At 45.6% G+C, this 14009-nt stretch overlaps 1 protein-coding gene across 1 annotated transcript in view; it reads right to left on the minus strand.

Annotated features, from left to right (window-relative positions):
* Nucleotides 1-427: 427 nt before the first annotated feature.
* adss2 (adenylosuccinate synthase 2) overlaps nt 428-14009 on the minus strand; it is an 86249-nt gene continuing 72667 nt past the window's right edge. The window contains exons 8-13 of the mRNA XM_038815374.1: nt 13832-13958; nt 12052-12206; nt 6219-6343; nt 5912-6009; nt 4779-4928; nt 428-633 (exon numbers count right to left, since the gene is read on the minus strand). Coding sequence (XP_038671302.1) covers nt 581-633; nt 4779-4928; nt 5912-6009; nt 6219-6343; nt 12052-12206; nt 13832-13958 — 708 coding nt within the window. The 3' untranslated portion in view covers nt 428-580. The remainder of the gene's footprint in view (nt 634-4778; nt 4929-5911; nt 6010-6218; nt 6344-12051; nt 12207-13831; nt 13959-14009) is intronic.

Here is a 14009-nt window from a genome sequence, read left to right on the forward strand (position 1 = left end):
ACTGCAATTTATGTCATTTGTAACATAATAAAATTTTGCGTCATTACCCACTCAAAGCTCAAAAGGCCTTGCCCTGGCGACAGTGCAGCTGCAGCACAAAGCAAGCCGGCCCCAGCCTGAGAAACCAGTATCTCGTTACTCCAAAGTATAAGGAGCAAGCTTTAATTTTGTTTTTTTCCACCATTGTAATTAATTTTTAAAAAACAGCGATTCCAGCTAGATGCTTAAAAAAAACCCCTCCAATGTTCACCTAAAAATCAAACCAGTGCCGGTAGGTTATACTGAAGCGCATTATGTCAGAGCAATATATTCGACAGCAGCTAACTCCCTGAATAAAATGAAGAGTGTACATTTTTTGAATGCGGAAAGGAGTTCAACAAGTCACTTTTTAAATGATTTCTCTCCCCCCCCCCCCCCCCCCCCCCCCCCCCGCAACCCACCCACCCAAAAACCAGAGCATCCTATATTTCTGCCAGATAGAAACAATACTAATTTTGGTAGCTGAAGACCTAACATCACCAGATCTCAACCTGCTGAAGTCAATTCTGGGGATAGCAAACTCTTCTTGGCAACACCAATCCTAAAACAGCTGGATCATCGACTCTCTTGACTTGCCGATCCCAATCCATTTAACTGCAAGCACAAAAAGCATTATTAGCATCATAGAATACACATCAGCTCTGCTCTAACACGTTTAACATGAAGTGGATTAGGAGCAAGAAAGAACTTCCATCTGCACAGCACCCTTCACAACTCAATCCTGCGCTGTGGTGATCAGCCAAGCCATTTTCCGCTTCATCTGGGGGTCAGAAATGGACCGCGTTCGAAAGAACGTGATGTAGAAACCTCTAGATAAAGGGGGGGGAAAAACGTGCCCAACATCGCCCTAAACCTGATGGCCACCTTTTGTGTGTAATTGCATTAAGCTGTGCATAGATCCTCAGTACGCCAACACCAAGTGTTACTATGTGCCGAGGTTCTACCTGTCCCTGGTGTTGTGAAGGATGGGCGTGGCCACGCTGCCGAGGAATGCTTCAAGTAGCTGGACCATGCCATATCACCTGTCCTTCGAGGAAACATTTATGCAGAGAAACACCTTTGATCACAATTCCATCAGGCAGTGGTCTGCACAGAACATCACAAAGGCCCTTTGGGAAAAGGAGATGGGAGAGCCTGTTGGATGGCTTCCTGAGAAGACTGTCAAGGTCATTTGGCAGAATGCCTCATCGCCAGCACTTTCAAACAAGCACCAAGGCCTAACTTGGCTGGTGGTGAGAAAGGCCCTTCCTGTCAGATCCTTCTATATGCCCAGAGTCTTATCCCATCCACATACTGCCTTTGGGGTGACTCTGGTGGTGAAGAGGTACTTGTTCACCTTCTTGCGAATGTACCTTTGCAAAGGCGGCCTGAAGAGAGAGGAGGTGGCTTTTGCCAAGGTTCATGACAAGCAGCTCCGTGAAGCAGGTTCCCATGGACGCACACGGAGACAAGCAGCAGCATTTGCTGGAGTATATTTTTGCAACAAAAATAATCTCTGAAATGAGGCTCAAGCCCATAAACGCCTGACGCTGGGATGGTGTGAATGTTATATCTGAGCCAAGGCTGACACCATGAGGGCATATGTGAACAGTTAAGGTAGTTTGTCAGGCCAAAGTTAAGAGAAAGGAGGGCAGTAAATTCAGAAGGAGATAGATTGAGAGATCCAAGGGACAGTCGATTTGACAGTGGCAGTTGCCAGGAAAAATAATATATTTCAACACTCAAGAGGAAGAGCTGGTTGAAAAAGTCAATGTTTGTAAAAGGATGAGGGAAGACTGGGGCGGGCGGGGGGGGGGGGGGGGGGTGCTGGGGTGTTAATTCAGCTTGGGGAGATGATGCCATTGCTGGGTGGAGCGAAGGTATTCAGACATTTTGAGAAAGGTTTTGAATTGAGTTCTGATCTGGCTATCCAATCTAGTCGAGAAGTCACAGATATAGGTTGAGAGGTGGTAGATTTAGAACTGAAATGAGGAGGGACTACTTCTCGCAGAGGGTGGTGAATTTGTCGAACTCGCTGCCCCATAGTCTGGTGGAACCCAAGTCATTAAGTGGTTTCAAGAAGCAGATAGATATATTTCTGATTTTAAAAATGGATTAAAGGAAAATGGAGAACAAGAAGGGAGGCAGATTTGAGACCAGGAAGGAATCAGCTTTAATTTGATTGAATGGCGGAGCAGGCTGGAGGGGATGAATTGCCTACTTCTGCTCATAATAATAACAATAATAATAATCTTTTAGTGTCACAAGTAGGCTTACATTAACACTGAAATGATGTTACTGCGAAAAGAGGTATGAATAAACTTGGTTTGTTCTCACTGGAACCAAGGAGGTTGAGGGGCGACCTGATAGAGGTCTACAAAATTATGAGGGGCATAGACAGGAGTGGATAGTTAGATAGTTAGATACTTTTTCCCACGGGAGAAGGGTCAATTACGAGGGGGCATAGGTTTAAGGTGCGAGGGGCAAGGTTTAGGAGATCTGCGAGGCAAGTTTTTTTTACACAGAGGATACTGGGTGCCTGGAACTCGCTGTTGGAGGTGGTGGTGGAAGTAGGGACGATAGTGACATTTAAGGGGCATCTTGGGACAAACACATGAATAGGATGGGAATAGAGGGATACGGACCCAGGAAGTGTAGAAGATTTTAGTTTAGACAGGCAGCATGGTCGTCACAGGCTTGGAGGGCCGAAGGGCCTGTTCCTGTGCTGTACTTTTCTTTGTTCGTTGTTAAAATCACCTAACAAGCACGTCTTTCGGGTCTTATGGGAGGAAATTAGAGTGTCCAAAGAAAACCCAGGCAGACACGGGAGAACCTGCAGACTCTGCACAGACAGTGACCCAAGCCGGGAAACGACCCAGGGCCCTGGCGCTGTGAAGCCGCAGCACTAAACACTGCAACGTTCCTATCCTTTAGACTACAAGTAAAGTATTTTGCCCACAGGAGGATAGTTAAAAAGATTAATAGCATTTCAAGCAGCGCAGACTTGTACGAGGACAAGAGGGAAGCTGAAAACAGCTGAAACAGCTTTTTGAAGACATCCAGCCAGAGTCTACAGGGGTCACTATTAAAGTTTTGTTTAAAAATACCAAATCCCTAATTCATCGTGCAATCACTCCTGGAGCGACGTATTCTCCCGCACAGTCTTACAAAATAAAATAAAATATTGTAGTTTCCCTCCAGTATGTGAGCCATCTAGGATCTGGTCTGGGAACGTAATTCATTGGATTAGACAGTGCCCAATAGGATTCATGTTGCTAGAATCTGCAGGAAGGCAGGGCAGGTGTAAGCACCATTCAGGTGGAATTATCACGTGCATCCGAGATCACAGTGATGGGGGTCTTTCTACATGCTCATATAGCCTAGGGTACCACCACTCACTCAGTGTAGCAGCCATCATTTCTATACTTGGTCCTCTTCTGGACTCAGGTAAGGGAACCCCTCCCCATTCAAGGCTCTTCTCCTGCACGTCATCTGTCGTGTAAAGGGGTTGATGGATGTTTACGCCTTTGGAGGGCAAAGGGGGAACTCCTGGGCCCCCCTGCACAACAGAATGCACTCTAATTTTCCTGGTGGGGTTTCACGGGTCTTCTGATGGAGATGTAATGGGAGACTGGAGTAAGCCCAAAATTTCAGCCCAGTGGTAAATAAGCTGAAAATATTGCCCAATACAGTAGTCCCCCGTTATACCGCGCTCCGCAATACCGATATACCTCCAATCAGAAACATTAAAACTTAAAAGTTGGATTGGAGGGAGAGAGCAGCGGGCAGTGTCAATTTCAGCAGCCGGCTGATTGTTTCAGTGAGAGAGCAGCTTCCCTCTCCGGATCAAAGTTGAGCCAGCCGCTGAAATTGACACTGCCCGCTGCTCTCTCCCTCCAATCCAACTTTTAAGTTTTAATGTTTCTGATTGGAGGGAGAGAGCAGTGGGCAGTGTCAATTTCAGCGGCCGCTGATTGTTTCAGTGAGAGAGCAGCTTCCCTCTCCGGATCAAAGTGAGCCGGCCGCTGAAATTGACACTGTTTTAATTAGATCCACGATGGGGGTTTAAAATTTATTTAAAAATCTATGCTAGCGCTTCCCATTGTGAGTCTACGGGGGTCTGACCTCTCCCCCCGCAGACTCTCAATGGGAAGCGCTAGCATAGATTTTTAAATAAATTTAAAACCCCCATCGTGGATATCCACGGCTCGGTTGCAACGCGGGTGGCTGTCTTGGACCCCAACACCCGCGCTATAAAGGGGGACTACTGTATAATAGAATCATAGAATTGAACAGTGCCGAAGGAGGCCATTCGGCCCATCGAGTCTGCACCGGCCCTTGGAAAGAGCACCCTACTTAAGCCCACAACTCCATCCTATCCCCGTAGCCCAACCTAACCTTTTTGGCCACTAAGGGCAATTTATCATGACCAATCCACCTAACCTGCACATTTTTGGACTGTGGGAGGAAACCAGAGCAAACCCACACAGACACGGAGAGAACGTGCAGACTCCGCACAGATAGTGACCTAAGCTGGAAATCGAACCTGGGACCCTGGACCTGTGAAGCAACCATGCTAACCACTGTGCTACCGTGCCACCATATGATGGATTAAGCACTCCAGCTATTAGCAAGTACTCCAATACATGTTTAAATATATTGCATGCACATAGGCATTATAATTCTTGAAAGAAACTCTTGATTACATTGAATTTTTCACTAATTTGAGGGATGTAACACTGGGTGATTGTAACACTTACCAGGCACGTCAAGGTACCCTTCGATATACCGGACATAGTTCTGTGCATTTTCAGGCAGATCTTCAAATGTCTTTGATTTTGCTGTGCTGGTGTTCCAGCCAGGCAGAGATACATACTGAACTTCTACCTTGTTCAAGACCTCTATGTTAGCTGGGGAAAAAAATCAACGCATTGTAATTATTAATGGAAAATAAACACACTTGGTAATTAATATTTTATATTTAGAAAAAAGTCTTCGGCTAACATTTCAATGAATGTGGTATTTTTCAGCTTGTAAGGCTGAACATTGGTGGTACTGAAAAGAGCACAGTCACCCTGAGGCTATGTACAGTGGAGTCACAATAGGCAATTGCCATAGGCTCCAATTGCAATGTGCAAAATCATGCATTTACTCAGAACCTCCTGTAGATGGCATGGTGGAGCACTCGGGTATATGCTATGGCATCAACCAAACATCAATTATGATTTCAACTAAGACTGCAGCAGCAAAATTCTAAAACAGCTTTAATACCTCATCCCAGCTGCTGATGAAACCCTTACCCATACCTTCGACCTCTTTGGACTCAACTATTCCAAAGCATTCCTGGCTGGCCGATCTTCCATGCTCAGGTAACATGAGCTAATCCAAAACTCTGCTGCTTGTGCCCTATCTCTCACCAAGAACTGCTCATCCATCACTCTTGGACAAGTACGTTTGATGTATTATCAGGGCACGGGACCGTAACAACGCAGCACTCAACTCAGTGCCACAATGGGATGCCAGCCTAAGTTCTGTGCTCAAGTGTCAATGACCTGGAGTACAGTACCCGTAAGGGTGGTAGAAGCAGATTTAATAGTAACTTTTGAACGGAAATTAACTAAATATTTGGGATGGGGCAACATATTTGCAGGGCTATCGGGAAAGAAGAAAAGTGGGAGTAATTCAAAGATGGGCACAATGGGCTGAATGGCCTCCTTCCGTACTGTATCATTCTGAGGCCTTGGTATAAGGTCAAACACACAACTGGAAGCAACAATGCTGGTAACTGAAATCAGGTTGATACTTTCATGAAAAGAATTAAGTGAAATATTACTCCAAAGTGTGGAGCTGAAGTCAAATTATTTCTGAGCCAAAAACATTTGCATGCACTTACCTGGAAAATGTGGTATTACTTTCTCATCAACCATGTAGGATATTCCGACTTTAATCTCTGTGAATACGTCCAGGATGTCCAACTTGGTAAGTGCTAAGCTACACCAGGAATGAAACAGAAAACAGTCTTCAAATCTTACTGGCTTCATCTCAGCATGTTGAAAGCCATTTAGGACCAGTAGCATTTCGACCCAAATTATATTTATTTCAAATAGATTCCAACATGAGTGATTTTGCACAATCTTGATCATCAAAGTCTGCTATTTCCAAAGAAACAAAGAACAAACATGCCCTGTGAAATTACTTACGCAGTAAATCCATTGATCATGTGGGCGTACTTTAGCAAGACAAGATCCAGCCAGCCACACCTCCGCTTTCGACCTGTGGTGACCCCCACCTCTGACCCTCGCGACTGCAGCAATGCACCAATCTCCTACAAATGGCGACAGAACACATCACAATAACAAACCAGTTATAATTGAGGAACACTCAATGTTCTCTGCTCGAATTAGTACCAGGAAAATGCAACCCTGACACTCAAAAGCTATTCGCTGCCTCCACCAAGCACTAAGAAAATAAATAGGACAGTATTACAGGGTTAGATCTGATATTTGATAAAATCAGGAAGATTATATAAAACATATGAAACACTGCTGTCTGCTGAAGTACACTGTAGTCATGACGATGACTACGAAAATAACAACGGGGAAGAATGAAAGAAAACTAGCAATATAAAAGCAGATAGGGGCTTTTCACAGTAACTTCATTGAAGCCTACTCGTGACAATAAACCATTTTCATTTCATTTCATTTCATAGAACATGGAACAGTACAGCACAGAACAGGCCCTTCGGCCCTCGATGTTGTGCCGAGCAATGATCACCCTACTCAAACCCACGTATCCACCCTATACCCGTAACCCAACAACTCCCCCTTAACCTTACTTTTTAGGACACTACGGGCAATTTAGCATGGCCAATCCACCTAACCCACACATCTTTGGACTGTGGGAGGAAACCGGAGCACCCGGAGGAAACCCACGCACACACGGGGAGGACGTGCAGACTCTGCACAGACAGTGACCCAGCCGGGAATCGAACCTGGGACCCTGGAGCTGTGAAGCATTTATGCTAACCACCATGCTACCGTGCTGCCCTAAAATTTAGTGTACCTAATCATTTTTCCAATTAAGGGGCAATTTAGAGTGGCCAATCCACCTAGCCTGCACGTTTTTGGGTTGTAGGGGCGAAACCCACGCAAACACGGGGAGAATGTGCAAACTCCACATGGACAGTGACCCAGAGCCGGGATCGAACCTGGGATCTCAGCGCCTTGAGGCCGCAGTGCTAACCCACTGCGCCACCGTGCTGCCTCTTTCAGATAGAAAGAATTTCTACAAGTATTTAAACAGAAAGTGAATAACTAAAACTATTGTCGGTGATTAAGGAGTTTATCTCAGGATACTTGGAAAACTGTAGGTTTTGATCAGGCAGAGTCAATTCAGCTTTGAGAAAGAGAAAGCATTTGATCAGATGCCACATCAAAGATTACGACACTAGATACGAGTAAATGGGTTAGGGGAACATATGAACATGGTTAAAGGTAAAGTAAGTAAAGTCACCATAGTCCCAGATGACCGTAGGCTGCTTTCCCGTTTGAGGGTGGAGAGCTGACTGGTGGCGTTTTAACCAAAGGGTCACCACACCTCAAACGAGGGGCAAATAAATAACCTCAACCGGTATGGGAATTGAAACCATCCTGTTGGCCCTTGCTCTGTATCACAAACTGGCTGTCCAGCCAACTGAGCTAAACCAGCCCCCGATAAGCTCAAACTAGTGGAGTGCCACAAGGATCAGTGTCGGGGCCTCAACTATTTACAACTTATATCAATGACTTGGATGAAGGGATCGAAGGTAAGGTGGCTGAATTTGCCGATGACACCAAAATAGGTAGGAAAGTAACTTGTCAAGAGGAGATGGGGAGTCTGTAAATTATATTGATAGGTTAAGTGAATGGGCAAAAGTTTGGCAATACTGGTTGCGCAGTGGTGGTGGAGTGGTTCGCACTGTTGCCTCGTGGCACCGAGGACTCGGGTTCGATCCGGGCCGTGTGGATTTTGCACATTTCTGTGTCTACCCAAAGACGTGCAGGGTAGGTGGATTGGCCACGCTAAATTGCCCCTTAATTAGAATTTTTTTTTAAAAATTGGCAAATGAGTATAATGTAGGAAAATGCAAACTTATCCACCTTGGCAGGAATCATTGAACCACACAGTGCAGAAGGAAGCCATCCGGACCATCAAATCTGCATCAACCCTCTGAGAGCAACCTGCCCAGGCCCATTCCCTCACCCTATCCTCATTAACCCCACCTAACCTTTGAACACGAAGGGTCAATTTAGCATGGTCAAGCCAACCAATTTGCACATCTTTTAACCGTGGGAGGAAACCTGAGCACCTGGAGGAAACCCACACAGACACGGGGAGAATGTACAAACTCCACACAGACAGGCACCCAAGGTTGGAATTGAACCTGGGTCCCTGGTGCTGAGACAGCAGAGCTAACACTGTGCCACTATGCTGCCCTTGAAGAAAGGAAAAACAGTATACTATTTAAATGGAGAGAGGTTGCAGAACTTGGTGGCACAGAGGAATCTGGGTGTCCTGGTACATAAATCATAAAAAGTCAGTCCACAGGTAAAGTAATTAAAAAGACAAATGGAATGTTGGTGTTTATTGCAAGGGAAAGAAATGTAATAGTCGGGATGCTTTACTGCAGCTGTACTGGGCCTTGGTGAGACCACATCTGAGAGAACTGTGTACAGCTTTAGTCTCATTTGAAAAAGGATAGACTGCGTCAGAAACAATTCAGATAAGGTTCACCTGACTTATGGCTGGGATGATGAGCTTATCCTGTGAAGAAAGATTAAACATGTTGGACCAGTACCCATTGGAGTTTAGACAAACGAGGGATCTTGTTTAAACAAATACGATCCTGAGGGGACTCTGGATACTCAAATGATGTTTCTTCTTGTCGGGGAGATTGGAACTATGGGACACAGTTTAAGACATAGATAAGAAAAAATGTTTTCTCTCAGAGAGTCGTTACCATGTGGAATTTGCTTACCCAGAGAGCAGTGGAGGTTGGAGCATTTAATATATTTAAGGTCGAGTTAGATAGATTTTTGATAGTCAAGGGTTATGGGGGGTGGTGGTAGACAGGATAGTGGAGTTGAGACCACAGGCAGAAAAGCCATGATTTCATTGAATGGCAGAGTGGACTCGAAGGGTCAAATGGCCTACTCCTGCTCCTAAGTTCCTGAATTCTGGACAATGTCATCTTGGTAATGAGAATGTTTCTCCTGACACTAATATTAAAAAGTCTACTCTATGTGTCTTAAGTTTCTGTAAGTGAAGGAAATCACATTTTCTTTTTTTTTTAAATAATTTTTATTGAAGAAATTTTTCAAAATACAAACATTTTAACCCCCCCTACATTTACATTTAAATTATAACAAAACAAAGTCAAACCCCCCTACTTAACAAAAAAAAAGAAAAAAAGTCCCCCCCCCCCCCCCCCCCCCTACTCGCGCGTCCCCCCCCCCCCCCCCCCCCACCCCCCCGGCGAACCGACAGTCAGACCAACTTATCATTTCTAGCAGCGTCCTCGGGCAGGCCTTGCCCGTGCCACCACCGCTACCGTACTTCCTTCGTCTTTGTCCCCCCTCCCCCCCCCCTCCTCCCTCCCGCCCTCCCCTCCCGGGTTGCTGCTGTCACGGCCTCAGTTTCTATCTCTGATCCAAGAGGTCTAGGAAGGGTTGCCATCGCCTGAAAAACCCCTGCACCGACCCTCTCAGGGCGAATTTGATCCTTTCCAATTGAATGAAGTTTGCCATGTCGTTTAACCAGGTGTTAACACTCGGAGGCCTTTCGTCCCTCCACTGAATCAAGATCCTCCTCCGAGCCACCAAGGACGCAAAGGCTAATATTCCAGCCTCCCTCGCCTCCTGTACCCCCGGCTCCACCCCAACCCCGAAGATCGCAAGTCCCCATCCTGGCTTGACCCTGGACCCCACCACTCTCGACACCGTCCCTGCCACCCCCTTCCAGAACTCCTCCAGTGCCGAACATGCCCAAAACATATGTGCATGATTCGCAGGGCTTCCCGAACATCTAATACACCTGTCTTCACCCCCGAAAAACCGACTCATCCTTGTCCCCGTCATGTGGGCTCTATGCAGTACCTTAAATTGAATGAGACTTAGTCTCGCACATGACGACGACGAGTTGACCCTCTCCAGGGCGTCTGCCCATGTCCCGTCCTCTATCTGTTCCCCCAGCTCTAACTCCCACTTATCTTTTAGCTCCACTACTGGTACCTCCTCCACCTCCTGCATAATCTTATAGATGTCCGAGATCTTCCCCTCCCCGACCCAGACCCCTGATAGCACCCTGTCACTCACCCCCCTGTCGGGAAGCGCGGGGAACCCCTCTACCTGTCGTCTGGCAAATGCCTTCACTTGGAGGTACCTGAACGTGTTCCCCGGGGGGAGCCCAAATTTCTCCTCCAGCTCTCCCAGGCTCACAAACCTCCCCTCTATAAACAAGTCCCTCAGTTGTCTAATACCCGCCCTCTGCCAGCTCTGGAATCCCCCTCCTGTGATTCCCGGCGCAAATCTGTGGTTCCCTCTTAGTGGTGCCCCTATCAGACCTCCCACTTCCCCCCTGTGTCGCCTCCACTGCCCCCAGATCTTGAGGGTGGCCGCCACCACCGGGCTCGTGGTATACCTCGTGGGAGGGAGCGGCCATGGTGCCGTTACCAGTGCCCCTAAGCTTATGTTGCCGCAGGACGCCCTCTCCATGCGCTTCCAGGCTGCCCCCTCCCCTTCCATCATCCACTTTCGCACCATCGATGTATTTGCCGCCCAGTAATATCCTGAAAGGTTGGGTAACGCCAGCCCTCCACTATCCCTACTCCGCTCCAAAAAGACCCTTCTAACTCTCGGGGTGCCATGTGCCCACACATACCCCATGATACTACTCGTTACCTTCTTGAAAAAGGCCCTGGGGAGGAAGATGGGCAGACACTGGAACAAAAACAAGAACCTCGGGAGGACCGTCATTTTAACTGACTGCACCCTCCCTGCCAGCGACAGCGGCACCATGTCCCACCTCTTAAACTCCTCCTCCATCTGTTCCACCAGTCTGGAAAAGTTCAACTTGTGGAGGGTCCCCCAGTTCTTTGCCACCTGCACCCCCAAATACCTAGGAAATCACATTTTCTGTGAATAGTTCCTCTATCACACTACATAGAATAGGTTATTCCCCATTATTTTCAATGCATAAGCACTTTAAATGTCACTTGCAAAATCTGCAAGGAATAGAGAGAATGTACAGACCATTTTGGTATTTCAAGGTCACTTTTTTAAAAACACAAACGGTCTCAAGTTAATTTCTAATTTGAATTAAATGAATTGGAACTTGAAACAAAGTTCAAAGTTAATTTTATTATCTCCAAAAAGAATGTTTTGTAATGTATGTAGACAGCCTGGCAACACGCCGAATTGGCATTTACTGAAGTGGTAAACTATTTCTCTGATCTCTCGCTGGGGTGACAGAATGAGGACAAGAGTACCCACGGGGCGGGGCGGGGGGGGGGGGGGGGGGGGGGGGGGTGTGTGTGTGGAGAAGAAGAGGAGGAGAGTTGGATACAGTTTACATGCCTGACCACTCTTGACTGTAGACGTGTGTAGATGTAGGGAGAGGGCTAGTTGCAGACTCAGCTACAAAGCTTCATCCACGTCCAACATCCTGCAGCGCTGGTCAATGAGCAGGGATTTGGGTGAGGAACGTCAGGATTGCCACCGATTTTCAAACGATTCCCCAGCAAGAAGAATAAAACAAAAAAAGAGTGGGGGGGAAAAGACATGAGAGGAAAGAAGTCAACTTCCAGCTGCTGAATATCTTACTGGTTTGCAAAAAAAAAAATGCCAAAGGCAAAAAAAGAATTGCCAAAGGCACAAGATTAGGCTGTGTGACTGCCAACCTCAAGGATCTGAACAGAGAGATAGTAACAGGGTCTGGGGAGAAAAAAAGTGATAGAAATGCCCAAGTTACAATCCCCATATGAAACGGAAGACTTACGTTATCTTGTTCTGTTGGGAATGCCCCAATTCCAACCCTGGTGGTGTAGGCTTTTACCACTCCATACACTTCGCCTACATTCTGAGGGGGGATTCCCAGTCCTGTGCACACACCACCCACTGTGCAATTTGATGAAGTCACAAAAGGATAAGTACCTTTGAAAACATTAAAAAATATATATTTCTTCATACACAGTATTACAATTTAGGTGGTGAACAACAAAAATGTGGGCACTATCACTTAAAAATATAAATTAAATCGTACAACCACTTTCACAAAACAGGCCACACTTAAATAGTAATTCATTGGCTGTGAATAGCTTTCAGACATCCTGAGGGTGTGAAAGATGCTATATAAATGCAAGTGATTTCTAATAAGCAGTATTTTGGATTACAGCTGTAGTGTTCCATTTCCTCTGTCGGAGAAACTTTCCCTACGACATTTATTTTTAGCGGATACATTCAGAATCATTTTTGGGGTTAATTGCATGCTTTTTAAACGGAAGGATGTTAATGCTGATGAACCAATAAATTTCAACTTCAGGAACCCAGTGACAGCAGTTATGTAGATCCTGCTACTCTGTTGCCAACAATGTTCCTCAGTCCAGGACTCACTCTGCTCTATTATGTGCCTCAGCCATCCCATGGCATTGACCAACATTGCCAATTTAGAGGCAGTTTCTTGGTGTAGGCTCGTTCACACTTGGAAATGGTCAGAACCTGGTCAAACCTGCTTCAACCTGGGCCCCTAACAATCTAGTCAGAGGAATCCTTCATCAGTCTTTGCTGGTCCGCGATGTTAAAGTTCATGAAATACATTTCTTAATATGCATTTGTGCTGCTATCCTCTCCAGCTGTTGACTGCTTGCTTGCCATTCAAACCTTGAAATACAGAGGTGCTAATATAATGTTACACCAGTCTGAGCGACCCATGCCAGTAAATAATAAACTTGGATGAAACGTATTTCTAGAGTGTCAGATCTCATTATCTCTTAACTACAAGAGGAATGGTTTAATTATAAAGCAATTCAGGCTAGTCCTGACCCAAATTATGGTAACTGAAGTACAGCTCTGCAGGTACAAGTTTGAAAATACATTTATCGACGTCTCATTACAATACCTGCGACCAGACATATTAGAAGGTTGTATTCACTGGGAAATAAGGATTAGAGCAGGAGAGAAGAAAAACTTCAAAATGTGTTTAATAAATCCACCCAAACAGTGCAGCAGGTGGCGCAGTGGTTAGCACTGCTGCCTCACAGTGACGAGGACCCGGGTTCGGTCCCGGCCCGCGTGGAGTTTTCACATTCTCCCCGTGTCTGCGTGGGTCTCACCCCCACAACCCAAAGATATGCCGGGTAGGTGGATTGGCCACGCTAAATTGCCCCTTAATTAGAAAACAAAGAATTGGGTACTCTAAATTTACTTTTAAAAATAAATAAATAAATAACTAAATAAATCCACCCAAATCCCAAAACCATAATGTAATTGTCTATAAACTGCCAAATATACTTGCTTGTTGTTAAACCCATATTTCAAGTCTTTTTACAAACTTTTTGAACAAACCTTTCTACAAAGCTCTGTTTGTGATGTCACTTGTAGGGAATTCACATTCTTGTGAAGGGAGCAGGGAAACAAACATACACAGGTATCTGCCCTATTCTGCTAAGGATGTAGAAGCAAATCACACAATGGCCAGGGTACAAAAATGAAATCTCATATCGTACTTGGAGTTGCACAATTCTTATGATACATTTCATAGACTTTTAATGGTATCTTACCGAAGTCAATATCCAACAATGCTGCATTTGCTCCTTCAACTAGAATATTCTTTTCCGGACCGTGTAAAGCTTTATACATGAAATAGACGCCATCCCTTACCATAGGCTTGATACTCTCCACATATCCCTGCAGATAAGATCAAAATTTAGTGAGTGACTATATATAAACTTCTGTTGG

The sequence above is a fragment of the Scyliorhinus canicula genome, chromosome 1 (genome assembly GCF_902713615.1).
Source record: "Scyliorhinus canicula chromosome 1, sScyCan1.1, whole genome shotgun sequence".
NCBI classification, from domain to species: domain Eukaryota; kingdom Metazoa; phylum Chordata; class Chondrichthyes; order Carcharhiniformes; family Scyliorhinidae; genus Scyliorhinus; species Scyliorhinus canicula.